This window comes from Geotrypetes seraphini, chromosome 2 (genome assembly GCF_902459505.1).
Source record: "Geotrypetes seraphini chromosome 2, aGeoSer1.1, whole genome shotgun sequence".
Taxonomy (NCBI): domain Eukaryota; kingdom Metazoa; phylum Chordata; class Amphibia; order Gymnophiona; family Dermophiidae; genus Geotrypetes; species Geotrypetes seraphini.
The window spans coordinates 475,947,662-475,965,443 of NC_047085.1; the positions used below are offsets into that span (position 1 = coordinate 475,947,662).

Here is a 17,782-nt window from a genome sequence, read left to right on the forward strand (position 1 = left end):
ATACCCCCAAGCCATTTTTTTCGATGGCTTCAACTTCACCACTGTTTTCTGATTTGGCTACCCAGCCTCTGCCAATATCTGTGTCCGATGAGTGGTACTGGGCTGTTCTCATGGAGGAACTGTCACAGATGGTCAATTCCACTCCAGGCATCAAGGTCACTTGTGCCAGCTGCATCTCACACTCTGCTTCATCCTGAGTCCCACATTCTAGGTGTGGAGTGGTCTTTGATGCCATTGCCTTGATAGGCATTGATGTTGATGTTGATCATGCAGTACTGCTCTCAACATTGTGTGAGGAAGCTTTTCTAGAGTCTGAGGATAGGGCTATCTCTTGGCACACTTTGGGGCATGGGCAGGGTTCCACTGAGCTGCCCAGGCACAGACTCACTCATTCCATTCAAAGTACTTTGAAGAGTCTGATCTGGACCACTCAGGGGAGTCAAAAGAGGATCCATGTTACTTCTAAGAGGAGAAATACTATGGTATTCCTTCTGATCTCTCCACCATGAAAGAGACATAAATCCCCACATGAGGGTCTCCAGTTTTATAAAGGAGATGGCACCTGCTATGTCATTTAAGTTGGAGACAGAGGAGAAGCTCAGAGCTAAGATGCTATCAGTCTTAGACTTCAAATCTCCTCCCAAGGAAGGGGTCAAAGTTCTGTTATACTCTATCCTGAAGGATGCACTGCTGAAGAATTGGGGATCTCCCCTTTCAGTACAGCTTATACCAAAGAAGGCAAATACAAAATATTTGATTCAAAAGGCTCCAGGATTTGAAAGGACACAATTGCATCACCACTCCTTAGTAATCAAATCTACCCTCAATGGGCCAGAAGTTCCAGGACTGATACCTCAGCTCCCGCAGATAGAGGGACTAGTACTTGTTTGGGAGAACGCTTTATCAGGCCTCAATGCTTATTGCTCATGTCCAGGCCTACCAGCTGTACATGCGCCTTTACTTGAAGTCTTTGACACGAGATGTGCTTAGTCTCATGGATTCTCTCTATCAGGAGCAGGCCACAGAGCTTCACCAGTTGGCCAAGAAGCAGCTGGAGTGTAGAATGTATCTGGCCTGGGGCACCTATGATATGTTTGGTATTGCACTGGGTCAGACCTACCTAGCAATTCATGATATTATCACTGAGCCAAGAGTGGTAGACCAGCAGCATCCCTGGGGAGTGTGTGGCGCAGTGGTTAAAGCTACAGCCTCAGCACCCTGGGGTTGTGGGTTCAAACCCATGCTGCTCCTTGTGACCCTGGGCAAGTCACTTAATCCCCCCATTGCCCCAGGTACATTAGGTAGATTGTGAGCCCGCTGGGACAGACAGGGAAAAATGCTTGAGTACCTGAATAAATTCATGTAAACCGTTCTGAACTCCCCTGGGAGAACGGTATAGAAAAATTGAATAAATAAAAAAAATATTCCAGAGGCCATGGCAGAAGAAGTCACTGAGATGATGAAACTGGACATTATTAAGGAACCTACCAGCAGCTGGTCATCTCGCATTTTACTGGTGGCAAAACCGGACGGAAGCATCCTATTTTATATTGATTTCAGGAAAGTGAACGCTATCTCCAAACTGGAAGCCTACACTATGCTAAGGGTAGATGAGCTGATTGAGTGCCTAGGAGGAGCCCAGTATATCTTGACCTTGAACCTGTCCAATAGATATTAGCAGATATTTCTCACTCCAGCTGCCAAGGAGAAAACAACCTTTTCCACAACCCAAGATCTGTCCAGTTCAAGGTGTTACCTTTTGGCCATCATGGAGCTCCAGCTACATTCTAATGTCTTGTTGATTGCCTTCTTAAACCATAGAAGCAGTTCTGGAAAGTTTGCAGGCCGCCAGAATGATGGCAATTCCTAAAAAGTGCTTCTTCAGTGGACCAGAGGTCCAATTTCTGGTGTACTCTGTTGGGAAAGGTCAAGTGAAACTCCAGATCCAGAAAGTAGAAGCAATCTCCCAGGTACCGATACCTCAGACCAAGAGACAACATGAGCCTTCCCAGGGCTCGTTGGGTTTTACTGGCAGTTTATCCTGGAGTTTGCTGAGGAAGCAAAATCATTAATTCACATTTTGCAGAAGAAAGTCCCAGAGAAGGACTAACCTTGAAGGACATCTGTTCAGAGCTGGTGCTGGTCAGCCCAGACTTCAACTCTCATGGTACAAACAGATGCATCAGAAATTGGGCTTGGGGCCATACTAGTCCAGGAAATGGATGGAGATCAACACCCTATGACCTATATTAGCCATAAGCTGTTCCCTAGGGAAAGGAACTATGCAGCCATTGAAAAGGCAGCCCTAGCTATTAAATGGGCCTTGGAGACGATCCAATATTATTTACTGAGATGACATTTCCTGATGGTGACAGGCCACAAACCCCTCAAATGGATGGCTTGCACAAGGAATCAATTCACGCCTCATGAGGTGATTCCTTAACCTCCAATCCTTTAGTTTTGAGTTGCAACATCAGATGGGCTGAGATAATGCATATGCTGATTGATTGTTTTGGGAGATGAACCCTGATTAGAGAATGACGGGGGACAAATTTTTCCCCTTTCCTGTGGTAACTCATTTTCCCATCCCGTCAAGTTCTTTTTCTGTCCCAGCCCCATTCTTGCAAGCTCTGTTCTCATCTGCACAAGCATCAAACACTTTAAAATCATAAGTGTTTGAGGCTTTTGCAGTTGAGATAGAGCTTACAGGAATGGGACAGGGACAGTGACAAAACTCATGAGGACGGGATGGGGAAATTGAGTTCCTGCGTCCCCGTGTCATTCTCTAACCCTGACTATGGCAGGGGTTCAACAAGGCATGATTTAGCTGAGCGAGTGGGTATGTGAGGGAGTATATAGAATGCTACCACTCCCCCTACTGGATACTCTGTCTGGGCATCATAAAGAGGGGCATAACAACCAGGACGCGGGAAGTCATCATGCCATTGTATCGAGCGATGGTGCATCCACATCTGGAATACTGCGTTCAGTATTGGTCGCCGCACCTCAAGAAGGACATGGCGGTACTTGAGAGAGTCCAAAGGAGAGCAACGAAACTGGTAAGAGGGCTGGAACACTGCCCATACGCCGAGAGGTTGGATAGGCTGGGGCTCTTCTCTCTGGAAAAAAGGAGGCTCAGGGGAGATATGATAGAGACCTTCAAGATCATGAGGGGCATAGAGAGGGTGGATAGGGACAGATTCTTCAGACTGAAGGGGACAACAAGTACGAGGAGGCATTCGGAGAAACTGAAGGGAGATAGGTTCAAAACAAATGCAAGAAATTTTTTTTCACCCAAAGGGTCGTGGACACTTGGAATGCGCTACCGGAGGAAGTGATCAGGCAGAGTACAGTACAGGGATTCAAACAGGGATTGGACGGATTCCTGAGGGATAAAGGGATCGTGGGATACTGAGGGAGGAGCTGGGATGTAACACAAGTATAGAAAGCTAACCAGGTAATAAGTACAGAAACCCAACCAGGTCGTGCATGTGCAAGACCGGAGGGTTAGGACTTCGATGGGAAGATAGGACTTCAACGAGAAACCAAGGTGGCAAGGGAGCCCCTTCTGGTGATTCAGACAGGTCGTGACATGTTTGGGCCGCCGCGGGAGCGGACTGCCGGGCAGGATGGACCTACGGTCTGACCCGGCGGAGGCACAGCTTATGTTCTTATGTTAGAACCAACTTAATTTCCATAGCCCCTCCAAGGGGGAAATGACACGGGAGAGACAGAGCTAGGAAATGTAAAAGGCAGGGCCAGAGTTGGGTTAAGGAGACCCAGGGAAAGCATAAGTGAATCCCAGCTTATGGCTTTATGATATGCATCTAGATACTCTGCTTGGCTGAGGTAAGCTAAAATTCCTATTGAATATGTATGAGCTCTGTTCTGATGTCTGGCTGGGGCCAGGACTTGCAACTCAGAGAGAGACTTTACAGACTGTGTTTGGGGCTCTGTCAGCTACATCCCAATCTCAAGACTTTCCCTCTGAATTAAGAGATTGTTTCTTTTTGCTTCTCATCATGTGAAGTAACAGGCCTCAGGTTTTTGAGTTATAGAGTTTTGTGCTAATTTTATGACCGTGTTTGGCTGTCTGTCCACAGGCCCACCTCCAACTTTCGTTCACGTTATCACAGTCTGATATTTGAGACACCCACATACACAGGGACTCCACATTTGGTGGCAGCAGGATAGTCTGGGTCAGTGCATAGGCAGCCAAGGCATTAAAATGTTCACTGTGAGTGGTGGAAAGCATCAAAAAGAAAAGTGTTTCCGTATCTTAACTGCAATAAGCACAGCTGCTTTCATTGTGTCAAAATACCATATATACTCGAATATAAAATGATCCAAATATAAACCGAGGTATCCTTTTTTCACCTCCAAAAAAAGGGGGGAAAAAGGTTGACTTGAATATAAACCAAAGTTAGAAATTTGGGTTATCATGATGAGCCAATCTATAAAGACTGCTCACCTTCCCTCCCCATCAGCTATCTATCTCATAAGTCGCTAAATATATCTGATGCATATATCCTAAATATATCTGATGCATATATCTGATGCATATATCCTAAATATATCGGATGCATATATCCCAAAGCTAATATATTCACAAGTCTCCTACATAGGAAAACACAACTACAAACAACCTCAAACTTAAATAAATGAAGACAAAAATCAGACTTAAGCCTGAAGAAGCCATAAATTAATTCACAATGGGAAAAAATATGACCATGTATCTCCCTTTCTGGTTGCCTCACATTGGCCCATCAATCATCGCATCATCTTCAAAATTCTACTTTTGGTATTTAAAATTTTATCCATAAACGAACCGCCATTCATAAACAGGGTACTTATTCCATACAACTCTTCTCGCTCCCTTCGCTCATCAACCCAAGGCCTTTTAGTAGTCCCTTCTTTGAAAGTGATTGGCACAAGACGACACAATATATTTTCAGTAGTAGCTCCTCAAACCTGTAATTCTCTCCCCCAATATATTAGAGACGAAAAAGATATTAGCCGTTTCAAAATTAATTTAAAAACCCATCTGTTCAAAGATGCGTTTACCTCCTATATGGAATAATTGCAGTGCAGCAGTCCTTTATAATAAAAAAAATTTAAAAAAACAAAAAAAAAACTACCCTTCCTAATGTTTTTTTCCTTTCGTGTTTATCTCTTTTTAAAATGATTAATATTCCTGATTCCCTCTTCCCTTCCATCCAGTTGAGTCTGTTGGTCTGTAGGTCCAACCCCCTTTTTTTTTTGATTTGTTATTATTATTATTACCTTGTATCTTAACATATGTTCAAATTTGGATTTTATTGTAATTCGCTTAATATTTTATTTATTATTATTTTGTATTTTAACGTATGTTCAAATTTGGATTTTAATGTAAATCGCTTAGTATTTTACGTATAAGCGATTCATCAAATTTCGAATAAACTTGAAATTTGATGTTCAACACCAGATAAAGAGAAACAACACTCTACACTTTGGAAAATAAAGAGAAAACAGTGTAAATTTACAGTAAAACTATATTTTCTGTTCATGAAATTAAAAATAAAAATTTTTTTCCTACCTTTGGCCATTTTATTCATGTTTATCCCAGTTTCCAGTTTTTTCTGTCTCTTCTTAATTTTCTTTCCAGCGTTTTCAGTTTATCTGCCTCTTCTCCCCTTCACTTCCTCTCCTACATCCATCTCTGTCTTTAACCTTTTCCTTTCAGTTTTCTTCTATTTATTTTTCTGCATCTATATCTGTTTCTATTTACAGCTTTCTATCTCCCTCATCCTATTATTCTCCAGTTTGTTTGGGATTTTTTTAACTAACTTTTCCCTACCTCCCCCCGTCCAGTATCTTCTCTTTCTCTCTCTTTCCCCCTTTATTTTTTCTCTTCTAACCAGTATCTACCGTCTTGCCGCCTCCATCCAGGATATCCTCTCCACTCTTTCCTCCAACACCTCATCTGTCTCGCATAAGAACATAAGAACATAAGAATAGCCTTACTGGGTCAGACCAATGGTCCATCAAGCCCAGTAGCCCGTTCTCACGGTAGCCAATCCAGGTCACTAGTACCTGGCCAAAACCCAAGGTGTAGCAATATTCCATGCTACTGATACAGGGCAAGCAGTAGCTCAATAACAGACTATAGAGTCTCTCTCTCCCTCTCCCTCTCCCTCTCCCTCTCCCTCTCTCTCCTTCCACCAGGATCTCTCCCTATCACCTTTTCCTTTGCCACTTACAACACTACTTACCTGGGGCTCTGACTGTAGGGAATGGAATCGCAGGTCCAGGGCAGACCCGACATGGGAGGCAGGCAGCTGATTCCTCCTGGTGGTGGCCGCAGCGGTTGTCCATGCTCTTTGCTGGCTGCCGGGAGGAGTGAGGAGTCAGCGGTGCATCTGGATTGCAATCAGCACTGCCTTGAGTCCCGGTCCCGCTAAACTGGCTGGCAGTGATGAAGCCAGATACCACGGGGGCCTTCCCTCTTGTCAAATCGTTATAAGCTCTGCAGGTCTTGATCCCGACCCTCAAAATCAGGACGTAACTTCAGAGGGGGGCAGGATCGAGACCAGCAGAGCCTATAGTGACTTGTATCTTTATTGTATCTTTACTTGTATCTTTACTGTAAACCGCTTTGAACTTCACGTTATAGCGATATATAAGAAATAAATTATTATTATTATTGTCAAGAGGGGAAGTCTCCTGCGGAGTCTGGCTTACATAAGAATTGCCACTTCTGGGTCAGACCAGTGGTCCATCGTGCCCAGCAGTCTGCTCACGCGGCGGCCCTTAGGTCAAAGACCAGTGCCGTAGCTTCATCATTGTCTGCCAGTTTAGCAGGACTGAAGGCAGGGCTGTTCGCAATCCAGATGTGCCGCTGATTCTTCAGATGCTGGACTAAAGGGGGTAGAGAGGGGAAACACACTCAAAATGTTAGCAGAAGGAAGATAGAGAGAGGGGGAGGCAGAAGAGAGGGGGGCAGATATTGGACTTGGCGGTGTATAGAGGGAAGAGAGAGAGAGAGAGAGCGACTGCAGAGAGGTGGAAAGATTCTGGACCAGGGAGGGAGGGAGGAAGGAAGGAGAGAGAGAAAAGCAGAGAAAGACCTAGAAGAAAGGAGAACAAATGCTGGGGATGGGATTGGGGGGGGTTGTAAGCAGAAGAAACACAGAGAGAAATAGAGACCTGGACTAAAGGGGAAAGATAGACGGCAGATGCTGGACTATGGGAGGTGTAGACAGAGCGGGGAGAGATCCTGAGGAAGAACAGCGAGATGGAAGATCATAACAGAGGAGGGAGAGAGAGGGAGACCTGGAACAAAGGTGGTGGTAGGTACAAAGGAACTGACACTAGATATGGAGAGGGTAAGCAGAGGGAAAAGAGATAGAGACCTGGACTCAGGGGATGGGGCTGGATTGTGAAAGAAATGTTGGATGCACAGTCAGAAGGAAGTCCAACCAGAAATTAATTAAATCACCAAACAAAAGTAGGAAAAATTATTTTATTTTCAATTTAGTGATCGAAATGTCTCAGTTTTGAGAATTTATATCTGCTATGTGTATATGAAAAATGAAAGTAAAAAATTGCATTACAATTAGTAGGGGAGGGGGGACAAGGTGCAGAGCCTGGCAAGGAGTGTGGGGTTGGGTGCAGAGCCTGGCAGGGAGAGAGGGGGGCTGGGGGCAGAGCCTGGTATATATTAGTACACAGTTTGGTTCAGAATGGGTTTTTTTCTTGTTTTCCTATTGTAAATCTAGGATGTGTCTTATGGTCATGTGCATTTTATGGCGCAAAAAATATGGTAGAGAAGTATTACAAGTGTATATTTGAATATAAACTGAGACCCTCATTTTTGAGCCATTTTTTTGCCCCAAAATCTCAGTTTATATTTGAGTATATGTGGTAACTGGTCAACTAAAACTGACTTTAGTCTCAACACTGGGTGTTTACTTCTCAAACTGAACTTCTTATAATCAAAAGTGTTAATTTTTAAATAAAAATGTAACCTTATTTTTAAATAGGCCTGAATGGAAATGTTTTAGGCCTGTCGATCGGGATTTATGATACCAGCCTCTGGTAGTACCACTTATGATATCATTAAAGGTGTGACTAATATGTCAAATATTTTTGGTTGTACTATCTGAAAGTTTTATTTTATTTTTATGGGGGTTTTCTTTGTGGGGCTTAGTGTCTTTCAGGCAGTTCTGATGGTACAATCCGTCTATGGTCTCTTGGGCAACAGAGATGCATAGCAACATATCGTGTCCATGATGAAGGAGTGTGGGCTCTTCAGGTCAATGAGGCCTTCACCCATGTTTACTCAGGAGGAAGAGACAGAAAAATTTATTGCACAGACCTGAGAAACCCTGATATCCGTGTTCTTATCTGTGAAGAAAAGGCACCAGTTCTTAAGGTATTTTATTTCTTTCTCTTATGCAAGCAAGTGTACATATACATTTTCATAACCTGAAATTTAGTTAATCGTATATTTTAAAATGTTGTCTTATATACCTGTAGAGTGAAATGTGGCAAACAATCAAAATACTGTCTTTAGGCATTTGTTGATATTACAAAACCACAAAGCAAAATTTTGTTCGCTATCATCCGAACCCCAGAACGATGATGAGTAAACATATTGTGGGAAAACTTATTTTTATTCTTGTATTAGATGGTTGAAATCTTCCTTGTATTTTTCCTTTACAGTGATAGAACAGTTTATTACAGCTGTTTATTTCTAGTGCTCCCATAAACATTTTGACCTGATTCTGTAAATGGTGTCCCGATTGTAGGCAGTGGTAGGAGCGGTAGGCGCTATCTAACCAGCCAATTGGGATGCACGTTTTTAGGAAAAAAAAAATACCCCAAGCCAGGCCGCCTACATTGGAGGTGCCCCCCGGGAGCCTAGGGAGGTCTGCATGCCCACCTAAGCTCGCCTAAGGCTAGCCTTGGATGTGGTTTGCCCCAGATGTCGCCTTAGGCGAACCTAGGCAGCCGTACGCATCTCCCTAGTCCAGCGGGAGATGCTTACAATGTAGGCCAGCAAAATACTGGCCTACATTGTAAGTAGACACGCCCGCTAAGCTTATCACAGCAAGAGATCTCCCTGCTGCAATAAGTTTAGTGGCTGCAGGTCTCCCCCCGATCAGATGCGGAAGGAGTGATGCTTAATCCCTCATGCCCAAAACACGCCCACCCCCTCCTTGAAGATCACTGGTAGGAGGGTGCCCAATCCCTCCTACCGGAACACCCCATCCCTGCCCCCTTTCCTTGAAGATCACTGCAGGAGGGTGCCCAACAGTGTTCCCGCTAAGCTGCGTTGGCCTGCGCTCACGCACAAAATATTATATCGCAGCGCACAAGTTTCTCTTCACAGCGCACACACGCGTCGCAAAGGTAAGGGGAGGCTATAACAGCTCCTGCAGCTCTGCACTTCCCCACAATTGCCATGCTTCGGTTCCTCTTCTTCCTTCCTTCCTCCCCCCCCCCCCCCGCGGGACCCTGCGGCACCATCAACTCTTACTCCCTCTAATGTCGGCCCTGCAGCTCCAGACTTCCTCGCACCTTCTCCCCTCCCCCTTTGGATCGCTATTATTTTAAATGTTATAGCCGCAGAGCTGTATCCATCAGTGGAGATGTCTAACCTCGGCCTGCCCCGGAACTCTTACTGCAACAGTGACTTCCTGTTCCTGCCTAGACGGGCGGCTGCTGCAGTAAGAGTTCCGGGGCAGGCCGAGGTTAGACATCTCCACTGATGGATACAGCTCTGCGGCTATAACATTTAAAATAATAGCGATCCAAAGGGGGAGGGGAGAAGGTGCGAGGAAGTCTGGAGCTGCAGGGCCGACATTAGAGGGAGTAAGAGTTGATGGTGCCGCAGGGTCCCGCGGGGGGGGGGGGAGGAAGGAAGGAAGAAGAGGAACCGAAGCATGGCAATTGTGGGGAAGTGCAGAGCTGCAGGGAAGAGTGTTGCGGTACCCAGCTGGAGGGAGAAGGAAGATGAGGGAGGGAATTAAAGGAGATGCCAGGGCTTGGAGCGTAGGAGGAAGGTATGCCAGTCTAAGGGAAAAGGAAGGGGGAGATGTGAGAGCATGGAGGGGGAACGAAAGATGGAAGAAAAGGAAAGGAGAGAGATGCCAGAGAATCAGGGAAGGGGAGATACCAGACTATGAGGAGAGGTGTGGGAGAGGGAAGGCGAGGAGAGAGATGCCAGACCAATGGGGTGAAAGGAGAGATGGAAGGGGGAGGCATACAGTTTCTGGAAGGGGCATAGAAGGAGAGAAGATGCCATATAGGGGAAGAGAGACGGCAGACAGTGGATGGAAGGAAGAGAGTTACAAGAAGATGAGGAAAGGAGAAACCACAGAAGACAAAGGTAGAAAAAAATTTCTATTTATTTATTGCTTTAGGAGACATGTGTCACTGTTTCTGTGAAGCATTGTATGCAGAGTCCAGCTTCTTGCTGGTTCAATTTAACCTTTGTCTATGTATTTTTATTTTATCCCCCCTTTTACAAAACTGTGAAGCGTTTTTAGCACCAGCCTTGGTGGTAGCAGCTCTGATGCTCAGAATTTTATGAGCATCAGAGCTGTTACCTCCGTAGCTAAAATCCACACTACAGTTTTGTAAAAGAGGGAGGGGTTAGTTTGTGATTACATATTCCTTACTAGGCGAAGGTGTTTTCTGTGTTCTGTGTGTTCGAAAGACATGGTTTTCTGTTAGGATTGACGGTGTAGGATTGATCTGTGCTGGTCTGGCTTGTTTAGTTTTACAATGGGTGTATTGATGTACTGCTCACTGCAATATGTAAGATGCTGCCTTTTCCTAGGTACTCATGTGTGACGTGTGGTTTGTTACTAAAAATCATGTTTTTCTTACAGATGGGGGGGGGGTGCCAAAAAATGATGGGCCCCGGATGTTACATATGCTAGGTACGCCACTGTATGTAAAGATACCAGAAAGCTGGCGTAGCAAAAACTTCTAAGTTTTGAGTATTTAACCCTCCCACAATCTCACGGGCACTCGTTTCAAGTTTATTGAGATTTTGATTTAAACGCAATATCAAATATTTTCAATGCGTATAACAAAAATAAATTTGGGGAAATAAATAAAACCATTTGAACCAGTGTTCCCGCTAAGCTGCGCTGGCGTGCGCTGGCGCACAAAATATTACATCGCAGCGCACACGTTTCTCGTCACAGCGCACGATCGGAAGAGGCGTACGGCAGATGGCAGGGCGGCGAGAGGAGAATCGGGCGAGTTGGCTCATAACTTGCTGGCGCCCGATATTTTTGGCTCACGGTGAAAAAAGTTTGCTCACAACACCCGCCCGCTTAGAGGGAACACTGGTGCCCAATCCCTCCTGCCGGAACACCCCTGCCCCCCTACCCGCCAAAGATCATGGCAGGAGGGATGCCCAGTCCCTCCTGCCGGAACACCCCCCCTATGAAGATCGCAGCAGGACCTCATTACTGCAGGGGCCCCACTTTTGCATGGAGACGGTGCATTCTGTCATTGCTTCGGTGACATTGAGGGACATTCTGGCCTCCTTGGACCTCACAGAGGCATACCTCCACATTCCCATCTTCCTGGCGCACAGGAAATTTCTACAGTTTCATATCCTGGAGCAGCACTTTCAGTTTGCAGCTCTTCTTTTTGGATTGGCGACAGCATCCAGGACTTTCACCAAGTTGGTTTGTGGTAGTGGCGGTGCATCTCCACTCCCTGGGGGTCCTGGTCCATCCATATCTGGACGACTGGCTGATCCGGGCTCCCTCTCTAGCCGAAGGGAACCAGGCGGTCCGGCAGGTGGTTCACTTGCTGCAGTGTCTGGGTTGGGTGATCAACCTTCGGAAGAGTCACTTGTAGCTCACACAGGATTTGGAGTACCTGGGGGTCCGCTTTCACATGGGACAGAACAAAGTGTTCCTCCCAGTGTCTCATCAGGAGAAGATTCAAAAAGCTATTAGGGACCTGCTGGCCAATATGGCCTGGCAGTATCTGCAGGTCCTGGGGCTCATGGTGGCAATGAGTGATGTAGTACCGTGGGCCAGAGCCAGACTACATCCTCTGCAGGAGGCTTTGTTATCCCGATGGAATCCACAGTGGGTACTGTTGCTTTCCCTCCTTCCCTGGATGGCAGCAGCACGCAGAAGCCTGGATGGTGATTGCGTCTCCTATCGCTAGCCAGGGGCCTTCCAACCCGGATTTCAGATTGGGGTGACTGTCAACGAATGCGAGTCTCACCGGCTGGGGGAGCAGTCTGCATATCTGGGCCGGGGGGGCAGTCTGTGGGTGCCATCGGAGCCTGGAGCCATGCATTTCCAGGGTCGTCTCCGTCACTGAGCTGTTCAAGTGTTCTCAGACAATGCCACAGCAGTGGCTGACGTCAACCGTCATGGGGGCATGAGGAATCCCTCCCTGAGCGTGGAGGCTCGGTTGCTCTTCTGCAGGGCAGAAAGACACCTGGTTGCGCTGTCCGCAGCCCACATGGCTGGTGTGGACAATGTTCAAGCAAACTTTCTCAGTCGCCAGGCGCTGGACCTTGGAGAGTGGTCTCTCTCCCCAAGAGCATTCGAGTGCATAGTTCACCGGTGGGGGCCCCTGGTGTTCAATCTCATGACAACTGCGGCAAACAAGAAGGCCAATCGGTTTTACAGTCGTTGAGAGGCCAGCAACGACGGCATGGACACTGGTGCAGCCATGGCCCCAGAAGGGTCTCCTTTACACTTTCCCACCATGGCCCATGATAGGGCGTCTGTTATGTCGGATAGCAGAGCACGGAGGGCCGGTTATCCTGGTGGCTCCCGATTGGCTGAGGCGGCCATGGTATGTCGACCTGGTTCAGCTCCGGCGGGGTCGAGGGCTGCGGTTTCTTTATCACCCTCGTCTCCTCATGCAAGGGCCGATCGCTTGGTCTTACAGCATGGCCCTTGAGCGCGCGGCCATGACAGCCCAGGGCTTCTGTTCTGCGGTGATTACTATGTTGCTTCACAGCAAATGCAAATCCACAGTGACGGCCTACGCAAAAACTTGGCAGTGCTACCAAGCATGATGCGCCAGCTGACAGGAGGATCCTTCTTCCCCCTCGTTTCCCCGGGTGCTGGAGTTTCTGCAGGATGGCTGAAAAAGGGCCTTGCAGTGGCTTCACTACGGGTTCAGAATGCAGGTCTTTCCTTCATTGGCCCTCTGGCCTTGAGGGGCGCCTTGGCGGTTCATTCAGATGTGGTCTGCTTTCTTCAGGGCTTGGTTCACCTGAGGCCTCCTTTGCGCCCCCCTTGTCTCACATGGAATCTGAATCTTGTTCTCTTCTCCCAGGCTCACCCGCCTTATGAGCCTTTGGAGCAGGCCTACTTGATGGATCTCACTATCGAGACCGTATTCCTTGTGGCGGTCACTTCGGCTCAGAGAGTTTCAGAGCTCCAGGCTCTTTCTTATCGAGATTCTTTCCTGCGTATTATGGATACCACAGTGCTCTTGTATACGGGTCCTTCATTTCTTCTGAAAGTAGTAACTGCCATCCATGTGAATCAGGAAGTCTGGCTTCCGGCATTTGTTCCTTCTGGTTCGAGGGCCCAGGACCGGATGTTTCAGTCCCTGGAGGTGCGCATGGTTTTGCTGTGTTACTTGGAGGTTACCAACGAGTTTTGTCTCTCAGACCACTTGTTTATTTTGGTAGGTCCTACATGTAAAGGCAGGCCTGCATCTAAGGCTATCATTTCGAGATGGATCTGAGCGGCCATTTCTTCGGCTTATGTGGCAGCAGAAAAGAAGCCCCCCCCCCCCCTTGGGGTGCGGCCTCATTCAACCAGAGGGGTTGCCTACTCCTGGGATGAGTTATCGGCTGTGTCTCCAGATGAGATTTGTAGGGCTGCTATGTGATCCTCCTTGCACACCTTCACCAAGTTTTACAGGGTTGATGAGGCGGCAAAGCGGGATGCCGCTTTTGGTGCCTCAGTGTTGGCAGCGAGCTCATCAGCCCCACCCTGATGTTTTCGGGACTGCTCTGTTACATCCCACTGGTCCTGGAATAAAGGGGTATTGTACAAGAACAAAAGATTAGGTTCTTCTTTGCTAATCTTTTTTGTAAATCCTCCCTTTATTCCGGGAACCCACCCTATATCCATATGATTCGCTGACTGCCTACCTTAAGCTGGATTTGGGTTTCGGACCAGCTTTTTGAAGAGTGCCACTTACTGGACTTAACACTAAATTTAGTGTCCCTTCTGACAGTGCAGGCTGTGTCCCCCTATAGCACTGTTTTGGTGTTCAGGTTTATACTGTTTCCTATCCTGTTTTCTCGTTTTCCTTGTTGCTATTTTGCATATGTTAATATGAGCAGAATTGATTTGTCTGGCGGGGAGTTCCTTGTTCCCCTCTCTCTCTCTTGTTTGTTCTTTTCTGTAGATGTTCCTGGCTGCTTTAAGACTGGTGTCCCAGGGGCATGCTTCAGGAGGGAGGAGTTAAGACTTCAATCATCTGAGGCTTCCTACAGTGCCTGGTGGCAAGGGATGCATAAGCCCACTGGTCCCCGGAATAAAGGGAGGATTTAAAAGAAAGAAGATTAGCAAAGGTAAGAACCTAATCTTTCAATAGTTTTTGCTTCAATCATTTCAGCATGACACAAGTTTGAATCTCCTTTGTGTTTGTGGCACTGCAAGCAGAAGTGTCCGTGTTTGTTTGTTTGTTTTTCAAATTCTTTATTCATTTTTTCATCCTACATCAAGTACACAATATTACATCAATTGAATCATACACATCTCACTTGAAATTCTTTCTATTGTCATCTTAAATAACATAAAATATTTTCCTCCCCCACCCACCCTTTTCACAGATATTATAATCAAAAAATAACATACATGTGCTATATTCATAGATATTGATTAAATCTATATTATAACTATATACCACCCCCCCCCCCATAATTATAAATTTGTTAAATTGTTTGTGTCTGTTATAGCAGGCTCAAAAAGAGGTTGTGTCTTGTTACCTTCCTCCTTTTACAAGCTGTGGTAAAAAATTTGTTTTGTTGTAATTGTTTGGAAACAGACAAGTAAATACTAATAAACTAAATTAATCGCTCTGCCCACTCCTCTTTCTTTCCTAGCAGTGGTAAATTATGCAAGCAAAACAAAGAAATAGGGGAGGGGGGTCAAAGGTCAGCCGTCCACCTTGTCCTGCATGTACTATGGTGTGGAATCTGCCGTACAGCGAAAGATTAGAGAAACTGGGCCTCTTCTCCCTCGAACAGAGGAGATTGAGAGGGGACATGATTGAAACATTCAAGGTACTGAAGGGGATAGACTTAGTAGATAAGGACAGGTTGTTCACCCTCTCCAAGGTAGGGAGAACAAGAGGGCACTCTCTAAAGTTGAAAGGGGATAGATTCCGTACAAACGTAAGGAAGTTCTTCTTCACCCAGAGAGTGGTAGAAAGCTGGAACACTCTTCCAGAGGTTGTTATAGGGGAAAACACCCTCCAGGAATTCAAGACAAAATTAGACAAGTTTCTGCTGAACAAGAACGTGCGCTGGTAGGGCTAGTCTCAGTTAGGGTGCTGGTCTTAGATCAGAGGGCCGCTGCGTGAGTGGACTGCTGGGCATGATGGACCACTGGTCTGACTCAGCAGTGGCAATGCTTATGTTCTTAACTATCATGCCATTTGACATTGTATTTTATCTGGGTATTCCTTTGTCCTCACTATAACTTCCAGTCTGGTGCCATCCTGTCTTTTGCCTATTTTCTATCAGGCCTTATGTCCAGCATTCTTAGCTAAAGCTGTAGTCTTCTGTTTACACTTCTCCCTTCATATTCACTGTGATAGGGGATTATCAGACCCGCAAATACAGAAAAACCGCAAATAACTTTTTCATATATTATTTGCTGTTTTCTATTAAAAAAACATTGTGAATAACAAGGCGGGAGACCTGACCTGTTCCTGAAGGAGAGGAAAAAACACGGTGAAGAAAAGTGCTGGGAATCAGCAATTTCTCTGTAAACGCTTGGAATCAGCAATTTCTCTATGCAAGCTGATGTAATTGGGGGAGCGAAGCCAGTAAGCTAAAAACTGTGAATAATCGAAACCACAATTGCTGAAACCGTGAATACAGAGGGAGAAGTGTATATTCAAATTATTTTAGTCAGAGGAATATGTAGTCTACAGAGTGATTTTCAAGACTGGTACTTTATTTTTGAGTCTACAATAGCAAATGAAAGGAAGCTGGAAGGAAGCATGACCAGAAACTATAAAATTTACAGCTGCTGTTTAAAAATTTGTTCTTTGTCTGGTTACTTAGATGGAATTGGATAGATCAGCTGATCCTCCTCCGGCTCTTTGGGTTGCAACTACTAAATCTTCAGTGAATAAATGGGTAAGCCAGATTCATTTTCATTATATGGCTCTTACCAGACATCCGGGAAAACTGTACATGTCCTCTTTTTAGAGGATTGTCCAGACTCCTGGACGAACTTTCCAAAACCCAGCAAGCTTGGCCACATCTGAAGGGCCTCTGGGCATGCATGGATGACGTTACAAGCATCCACGCATGCTCCAGGCCCTCCAGAAGCGGACGGAGCTTGTTAGGGAAGAGAGGAGGCTTTGTGGGGGCTGGGGGGTGATAGGGCTGGGGCCAGAATGGGACAGGTGTAGAAGCAAAAAAGGGTGGGGTTGGGATGGGGTCATGTGCTTGGGGTTTTACGGACTAAAATATGATAACCATACTCTTACATAATCTCTCAAATTCTATAATTGGCACACAAAGTTAAATGCATAATTGGGTGTGCAATATTAGAACAGGGTCAATTGTATGCATAACTTAATTTTCTAATTAGCACTAAATAGGCTTTTCATTAGCAATAAGTACCAATAATTGGCCTTAATGAGCACTAATTTTCATGTATTGGAGTGATTTGGGGGGATTCTGGGTTCTTGAAGTCTTGATTTTTATCTTTTGATGTCTCTTTTATGACCTTTATTTTGAATTAATTTATTTAGAAAGATAATATATAAAACTTTTTAAATAGTTATAATACAGTGGTCTCAAACTCGTGGCCCATGGGCCGCATGCAGCCCACCAAGCACTATTTTGAGGCCCTCAGTATTATAAAGAATGATTCTTTATGGAAAACTTGTGCCTTAAGTGTCTTAACCTTGTGCCTTAACCTCACGCAAGCACTTTCCTGTGTCTGTACGCAATTCTGAGATGGAGTCCAATCGTGTGGAGATGCAGGAAAGCGCTTGTGTGAGGTTACAGCAGTGATGTAGGCAACGTTCCAGAACATAAGGTAACCATTGGAGTCTGCAGCTTGTGTGTGTGTTCGGTGCTGGAAGAGATGAGAGCTGAAGGCGGTTGTGGATGTGACCGCCAGACACTTAAGGCACAAGTTTTCCATAAAGAATCATTCTTTATAATACTGAGGGCCTCAAAATAGATGATCCAAAATAGTTGGTCCAAAATCTTGTCTTTTGCAGTTGATACTTTGATAGTTTTTCACTTTCTGCATGTTGCACTGCTTTCAGCTGTGTATAGCTGAAATTATCAGAAGCAATTAAAGAAAGATTTATAAACTATATGACTACTTTGCATGAGATAAAACTCGTTATAGTTAATATAACAAGTTTTACCTCATGCATAGGTGTTATTTCTTTAATAAGACATTAACTATTTTTTCTGTGCCCTCCAAGTACCTAAAAATCCAAATTGTGGCCCTGCAAAGGGTTTGAGTTTGAGACCGCGTTATAGTAGGAAGAGTGACTTGGGATCTTGCCATTGTGTATTTTTAAATTA

At 45.5% G+C, this 17,782-nt stretch overlaps 1 protein-coding gene across 3 annotated transcripts in view; it reads left to right on the plus strand.

Moving 5' to 3' along the window:
- The window catches only part of WDR48 (WD repeat domain 48), a 160,922-nt gene that overhangs the window by 46,812 nt on the left and 96,328 nt on the right, over positions 1-17,782 (plus strand). For all 3 annotated transcript variants that reach the window (XM_033931717.1, XM_033931718.1, XM_033931719.1), the window contains exons 8-9: positions 8,189-8,413; positions 16,292-16,366. In XM_033931717.1, the coding sequence (XP_033787608.1) occupies positions 8,189-8,413; positions 16,292-16,366 (300 nt within the window). The remainder of the gene's footprint in view (positions 1-8,188; positions 8,414-16,291; positions 16,367-17,782) is intronic.